The 8,369-nt window shown below is 42.4% G+C and overlaps 1 protein-coding gene across 1 annotated transcript in view; it reads right to left on the bottom strand.

The window, feature by feature from the left end:
- Positions 1 to 467: 467 nt before the first annotated feature.
- Positions 468 to 8,369, bottom strand: part of LOC109905151 (vascular endothelial growth factor receptor kdr-like) — an 80,845-nt gene continuing 72,943 nt past the window's right edge. Inside the window, exon 30 of the mRNA XM_020502372.2 lies at positions 468 to 2,821. Within this exon, the coding sequence (XP_020357961.1) occupies positions 2,638 to 2,821 (184 nt within the window). The 3' untranslated portion in view covers positions 468 to 2,637. The remainder of the gene's footprint in view (positions 2,822 to 8,369) is intronic.

Here is an 8,369-nt window from a genome sequence, read left to right as displayed (position 1 = left end):
CAGTGGAGAGCCCAACCTGTCCTGCATGACGTTCCCAGTGGACTCGCCCTGTGCCGGGGGTGGCCTCGTAGGAAGCTCTCTGCGTGGTGACGTACCAGGATGATTAAGGGCCCCTTCCTTTCCCGCTTGGAGGGGCATTGTCCCGGTGACAGGCACATTTTGCCCCGCTCAGGAAGTGTGTCTCGCTGGTCCATGGAGCAGGACGAGGGGAGAGTAGCCTACTGATGACACACACCAACGGTGGGCACACGCCTCACCCATCCCCACATTCCCAGCCAGAGACAAGTTGTGCTACACACATTTTTAGAGTCTGTACCGTTGTGCTAGGTGCTCAAATAGTTGATGACCTGGTGCCAGGACTTCAGAGGGTAGAAAATGGTAGAATGTCCTAGAGAAAGCTGAGGGTTGATGTATGAATCAATGCTAGCAACTTCAGCAACTAGCAAAAAATATCTCTGCACTAGACGTAATGCATAAATATATCGATCTTTATTCATTTATTCACTTCCTATGCTTAGTTAATAATACAAATACATTTAGAGTACAAAAATCTATATTTGATAGAAAACAAAATCAGTGCATACACTTTTTTCCTCCACAATGGACACAAGACCCAATCAGTCCACATTAACAATACAAACATCATTTGGCAGTATTTAAGGGTGTAGAGACAGCATTCATAATAAATCTTATTAAAGAATAATGTATTGTGCAGCAAAATATTATCTAGCAGTTTACACACACAAGCTATTCCCTCTCTCCTATGTGTAACGAAACACTAGCTGGAGTGACTGGAATTCTAATTGAACCATACATTTAGAATAATCAAAACATTTAGACTCTTCATCCTGATCATTTTTCAGCCTTGTTTTTAAAGGTAATTACGTAGACTAAACGTGCTAAAGTAGTCACCAGTATAGTGACCAGCCTGGTGATAACATGTAGGATTCCTGGAGCCTGCCCTGCAAGCTTTAGTCACACTTTTAGCACAACAAAATGGATCAGCAACAGACGATTTCCATTACAAACATTCCTGCTTGCAAACAGTCAATTCCTTCATCTTTACTAATGTAATTATAGTGTGTTCAGCAGTGCAAACGGAATATACATCTGGAATTAAATACTGGAATGTTACATATCGTGTTGTCAAGGAGACAGTGGGTACAAATCCTTTGGTTAAATCTTCAGTGTGAAATGAATAAGTGACATTGTAGAATATAAACCTAAATAAATATGCATTGTTTATTTCACTGGTGCGTTCATAGACCCTCTTCATATGAAATTCTAACCCAAGCTCATGTTTTTAACTAGCTTTTTACACATACAAATAAACCAGTCTCTCTCGTATCATCCAATTTCCCTTTTTCCACTCGGCCATAACAATAATACACAGAGTTAGTCCCATATCGGGAAAGGAATCCAAATATAACTTTTCATTTCAAATAGCTTCACGGTAGAGATGTAGTATTAAATCCAAAGGAGCGTGGTGTTCCTCTCTCTCCTGTCCTCTTCATGCCTTAATCCCATTCAGAGAAGCTGGGAGCTGGGATTCTATTGGCTGTTTAACCTATTACTACTCAGACTGAGCCAAAGGGACTATGGGCCATATCCATCTACTGTAGACAACCCTGTCAACCCATGTGTCTCTCCATCTGAGTTGAAGGGAAAAAAGATTCCCGAACAACAACAACATGTTAACTGGGAATACTGGAGATTGGAGTACTCAAGTGAGAAATCTTTTCTGACGGGCACATTCCATAATTCACAAACTGTTCCTGTAATCTGTCTGACAGGTGCCTTTTTTTTTTTTTAATCGGGAGCTTTAGCTCAAGTCAACCTGAGGAATATGCTTGAAAAGATCCACTCTGTGACGCAAATATTTTGTCAACCTTATATCAATAATCATTACATAAAATAAAATAGCACATTACAGTTTTCAAGTCTATAAAATATTTGTACAGAAATAAAATAGTATCAATGAAAACACCCTAATTCTCCCATATTATTTCCTTCTCATCTACATGTTGTATCCCCATGGTAACACATTTTCCATTTACACTACAGTATAAACTGACAATAATACATTTCATGGGAATGTCATTCGTTACAAGTCTGGAATCGGTTGTTTTTCTTGGTGTTGTTCACAGTAGATTATAGGAATACCTGAGGCTGTCTATAGGTCTACAGAAGTCTATAGGGATCTTTCCATAGCTAGCTGTTATGTGTGGCTATCAGAGTGAGCTATGGAGAAGGCCAGCAGTACATAGGCGAACCTCTGGGTCAGGCTGAGACCTTTACAGAAGAGGACAGGCTCTTCTTCCTCCTTCCTGCAGAGTGGGCTGATGGGAAGCAGGCAGGCTATGTGCAGATCTACAGTAAGGTGTCTCAGAGTGTCCCTAAGTAACAGATCTCACGTTGTAATAAAGCGTCTCAAACGTGTCCCTCTCTCAAGCCTCGGGGAGGAGGAGAAATGGAAGAAGTTAAAAAGACAGAGGCAGCAGCCGTTTTACGGTGCGCTGTGAGGTCCGGAGACGGAGTCAGAACAGAGGAGAACAAAGGAAAGGCCTCGAGGCATTTAGTCAGATAGATTCTCCCTGGGGCGGAGGGTGGACGGAGGGGCGTCTCCCACGGCGACAGCTACACAGGTGGGGTGGAGTAGCGCACTACATAGCTGTAGTCAGGGGGTGGGCTGTGGCACTCCAGACCGGGCTCCAGGGACGAGTCATCCAGGGTGAAGTCCAGAGAGGAGACAGGCTGAAGGTATTTGTCCTTCTCTCCCTCAGTCAGCACCGACTCCTTACTCCTACTCACTGCCTTCATCCTAGAGAGAGAGAGAGAGAGAGAGAGAGAGCACATACTGGTTAATAACAGACTCAGTAAAATATAATTGACTTAGCTGCTGCCTTGGCAGGAACTAATGGGGATCCGTAAAATACAAAAATATAAAAATAATGCATTTCCATGATAATTGTTCATAAAGCATATCATCAATCACGTTCTCTGGCCTCTTTCACGGATGTTGACTTCTTCTACTCCCGTAAATGTTCCAAATATGAGTAATTGACTACTATTGTCTTCTGGTTGCTAGGAGTTTCCAGAACTTCTCTCACAGGGGCCAAGGTCGGCTCTCAGTGGGGTAAATCACATGACTGACTGGCTGCATTGACTATGAGAGTGGGGAAATGACAGGGTGGTGTATTGCAATGATTATATTCTAGAATGGATCAGTAAATGTTAGATTGGTGAGTCAAGTACTGACAACAATACTATCCCAAGCATTTCCACACATCTACAATGAGAGAGAGAGAGCTAGAGAGAGATAGAACTATAGAGATAGAGCTATAGAGAGAGAGCGATAGAGCTATAGAGAGAGAGCGATAGAACTATAGAGAGAGCGATAGAGCTATAGAGAGAGCGATAGGGCTATAGAGAGAGAGAGCAATAGAGCTATAGAGAGAGAGTGATAGAGCTATAGAGAGAGAGATAGAGCTATAGAGAGAGCGATAGAGCTATAGAGAGAGCGATAGGGCTATAGAGAGAGAGAGCAATAGAGCTATAGAGAGAGAGCGATAGAGCTATAGAGAGAGAGATAGAGCTATAGAGAGAGCGATAGAGCTATAAAGAGAGCGATAGAGCTAGAGAGAGAGAAATAGAGCTATAGAGCTATAGAGAGAGATAGAGCTATAGAGAGAGCGATAGAGCTATAAAGAGAGCGATAGAGCTATAAAGAGAGCGATAGAGCTAGAGAGAGAGAGATATAGCTATATAGAGAGAGAAATAGAGCTATAGAGAGAGAGAAATAGAGCTATAGAGAGAGATATAGAGCTATAAAGAGAGAGGGATAGCGCTATAGAGAGAGAGAGATAGAGCTATATAGAGAGATAGAGCTATAGATAGAGCTATATATATATATAGAGAGAGAGAGAGCTATAGAGAGAGATATAGCTATAGAGAGACAGAGCTATAGAGCGAGAGAGAGATAGAGCTATAGAGAGAGAGCGATAGAACTATAGAGAGAGCGATAGAGCTATAGAGAGAGAGAGATAGAGCTATAGAGAGAGAGATAGAGCTATAGAGAGATAGAGCTATAGAGAGAGTGATAGAGCTATAGAGAGAGAAAGAGAGATAGCTATAGAGATAGATAGAGCTATAGAGAGAGAGCAATAGAGCTATAGAGAGAGAGCGATAGAGCTATAGAGAGAGAGATAGAGCTATAAAGAGAGCGATAGAGCTATAAAGAGAGCGATAGAGCTAGAGAGAGAGAAATAGAGCTATAGAGAGAGAGAAATAGAGCTATAGAGAGAGAGATATAGCTATAGAGAGAGAGATAGAGCTATATATATATATAGAGAGAGAGAAATAGAGCTAGAGAGAGAGCGATAGAGCTATAGAGAGAGAGATAGCGCTATAAAGAGAGCGATAGAGCTATAGAGAGAGATAGAGCTAGAGAGAGGGAAATAGAGCTATAGAGAGAGAGAAATAGAGCTATAGAGAGAGAGATATAGCTATAGAGAGAGAGATAGAGCTATATATATAGAGAGAGAGCTATAGAGAGAGAGAGATAGAGCTATATATATATAGAGAGAGAGAGATATAGCTATAGAGAGAGAGATAGAGCTATATATATATAGAGAGAGAGAGATATAGCTATAGAGAGAGAGATAGAGCTATATATATAGAGAGAGAGCTATAGAGAGAGAGATAGAGCTATATATATATAGAGAGAGAGAGATATAGCTATAGAGAGAGAGATAGAGCTATATATATATATAGAGAGAGAGAGCTATAGAGAGAGAGAGATAGAGCTATATATATATAGAGAGAGAGATCTATAGAGAGAGATAGAGCTATAGAGAGACAGAGCTATAGAGAGAGAGAGAGAGAGGGAGAGAGAGCTATAGAGAGAGATATATAGCTATAGAGAGAGAGAGCTAGATAGAGCTACAGAGAGAGAGAGAGAGAGAGAGAGCTATAGATAGAGCTATATATATACAGAGAGAGCTATAGAGAGAGATAGAGCTATAGAGAGAGAGAGATAGAGCTATAGAGAGATAGAGTTATAGAGAGAGATAGAGCTATAGAGAGACAGAGCTATAGAGAGACAGAGCTATATATAGAGAGAGAGATAGAGCTATAGAGAGAGAGAGATATAGCTATATAGAGAGCTATAGTGAAAGCTATAGATAGAGCTATAGTGAGAGCTATAGAGAGCTATAGTGAGAGCTATAGAGAGAGCTATAGTGAGCGCTATAGAGAGAGCTATAGAGAGCTATAGTGAGAGGTATAGTGAGAGCTATAGAGAGCTATAGTGAGAGCTATAGAGAGAGCTATAGTGAGCGCTATAGAGAGAGCTATAGAGAGCTATAGTGAGAGGTATAGTGAGAGCTAAAGAGAGCTATAGTGAGAGCTATAGTGAGAGCTATAGAGAGAGAGCTATAGAGAGCTATAGTGGGAGTTATAATGAGAGCTATAGTGAGAGCTATAGAGAGCTATAGAGAGAGAGAGAGCTATAGAGAGCTATAGTGAGAGCTATAGAGAGCTATAGTGAGAGCTATAGTGAGAGCTTTAGAGAGAGTTATAGTGAGAGTTATAGAGAGAGAGAGCTATAGAGAGAGTTATAGTGAGAGCTATAGAGAGCTATAGTGAGAGGTCTAGAGAGAGTTATAGTGAGAGGTACAGAGAGAGCTGTAGAGAGAGTTATAGTGAGAGTTATAGTGAGAGCTATAGAGAGAGAGCTATAGTGAGAGCTATAGAGAGAGCTATAGAGAGAGTTATAGTGAGAGCTATAGAGAGAGAGCTATAGTGAGAGCTATAGTGAGAGCTATAGAGAGAGCTATAGTGAGAGTTATAGTGAGAGCTATAGAGAGAGAGCTATAGTGAGAACTATAGAGAGAGCTATAGAGAGAGTTATAGTGAGAGCTATAGAGAGAGAGCTATAGTGAGAGCTATAGTGAGAGCTATAGAGAGAGTTATAGTGAGAGCTATATAGAGCTATAGTGAGAGGTATAGAGAGCTTTAGTGAGAGAGCTATAGAGAGAGAGCTATAGAGAGCTATAGTGAGAGGTATAGAGAGAGCTATAGTGAGAGCTATAGAGAGAGTTATAGACAGAGTTATAGTGAGAGGTATAGTGAGAGCTATAGAGAGAGTTATAGACAGAACTATAGTGAGAGCTATAGTTAGAGCTATAGAGAGAGAGCTATAGAAAGAGCTATAGAGAGAGAGCTATAGAAAGAGCTATAGAGAGAGAGAACTATAGAGAGAGCTAAAGTGGGATAGCTATAGTGAGAGCTATAGTGAGAGCTACGGAGAGAGCTATAGAAAGAGCTATAGAGAGAGAGAGAGCTATAGAGAGAGAGCTATAGTGAGAGCTATAATGAGAGCTATAGTGAGAGCTATAGTGAGAGCTACGGAGAGAGCTATAGAAAGAGCTATAGAGAGAGAGCTATAGAGGGAGCTATAGTGAGAGCTATAGTGAGAGCTATAGTGGGAGAGCAATAGTGAGAGCTATAGTGAGAGCTATAGTGAGAGCTATAGAGAGAGAAAGCGCTATCGAGAGAGCAGAGAGAGAAAGAGAGAGAGAAAAAGAGAGAGAGCAGAGAAAGAAGAGAGAGCAGAGAGAAGAGAGAGCAGAGAGAGAAGATAGAGAAGAGTGAGAGCAGAGAGAGAGAGAGAGGGACCAGAGAGAGAGCAGAGAGAGAGCATAGAGAGAGCACAGAGAGAGAGAGCACAGAGAGAGAGAGAGAGAGCAGAGAGAGAGCATAGAGAGAGCACAGAGAGAGCAGAAAGAGAGAGCTACTACAGCCCTCCCTTGTAAACCTCTAGAAGGTCGAAGGTGACAGTGATTGAGCGGCGACCCAGTGAGGGTTCTCTCCTCTCAATAAATAGACCATTCTCTGTATACCTCTGGTGACTGGTTCTCCCATGGCAAAGGGCATGGCAACATGGGTAAGGCTGTGGCTGTGCTCACAGGTAGTGGTCTCGTCTCTCTCTGCCCAGCGTTGTGCATCACATAGGGGCACAGAGAGGAGGGGAGCACTGTAAATGAGTTGATGGGTGTGTGGGGGTGGATTGTGGCTGGGAGGGTACAATGGTTGCTGAGGGAGAGGATTCAGAATGTTTTTAATCAAACCAACACCTTCCGGTATGTTCATTGGGGGTTGGGAAGAGTTTCATTAATCGTGGTGAAAGCCACCAGCAGGCCCCATAAAAATGATATCAAACTCCCCTTGCCTTTTTATTTCATGCTCCCTTTCTGTCAGTTTAGGATTATTGCATAAAAAAAAAACATTCCTTTGTTAGCTGTCCTTGCTCATTTAAATATGCATTCGTCCTAATCTTTTTTTTTGTCCAGGGAAGAGATGTTTGTGCGCTGGGCATTTGAAAGACAGAATCCATCTATATATATATTTTTCATGCAATTCTGCTCCTTGAAGTACACAATGGATAATGTGTCATGTTTAGCCTAACCCTTCCTTAGCCCTGGTTCCTCTCTATTCCACAGGTACGACGGGTTATGACAAGGAGTGGTAGTAACTCTAAAAGGGGGTGGTTGCTCGCCGTATCACGAGAGTAAACTCTCTATAACCCGAACACATCCCCTTGTTTACTCAGCTTGAACGTTGCTCGTTCTCTGAGCATGTTGAGGACCCCAGTGTAAGGAGAGAGAGGGGTGTGACCTGCTACATGAACCCTGCGATTGGCTGACATTCAAAACGATAAACAATCTCTCAGACCTAAATCATCCACACAATGTACAGGCTGATCTGGGACAGTGGGTGTACAGTACATGCATAATTGAATGTTTTCTCTATCTGAACATCAGCTCTCAGGTCATTGCATAGTGGAGCCTCAAAGACACAGGGCGATGGTAGACATCTCAGACACCACAGTCTGTTTATACCGGACCAGATAACATCCAGGGCGATGAGACACCTGAGTCCACAACTGTTCCTCAGCCAATGAGAACAGTGTTGTTCTGACGACATCTGCTATCTTGTCTCTGGACAGAGTCTGTATCACAAACCTCTTATGTCATCTCAAACTATGGCGGTTGATTGATGTATGAAACACGGCCTCTACTCTGAACCTTGACAAGTAAGCTGTCGGAGGACGTCTCAATCAGGCCCGAGCAGCCTTTTGGCGAACGCCAAAGCGAGTTTTAGTGCATGCTCTTAAACCACCCAGGCACCGAGCCACACTTCCACTGAGCTTTTGTTCCCTGTCGTTTGGGTTGTCACCTTGGGGCAATATTCCTCCCCCCAAGTCCTTTGTCTCGCTGGGGATATAGCATGCTTTCTTTTGGCAAAAGGGAAAACCAGTCATTGAGGTTAAGGGGGTGAGAGGGACTGTGTGTGTGTGAGTGTGAGTG

Source organism: Oncorhynchus kisutch, linkage group LG15, assembly GCF_002021735.2.
Source record: "Oncorhynchus kisutch isolate 150728-3 linkage group LG15, Okis_V2, whole genome shotgun sequence".
Classification (NCBI taxonomy): Eukaryota; Metazoa; Chordata; class Actinopteri; order Salmoniformes; family Salmonidae; genus Oncorhynchus; species Oncorhynchus kisutch.
The sequence above is the reverse complement of the archived record's forward strand: the minus strand, read 5'-3'. Positions and strand labels throughout refer to the sequence as shown.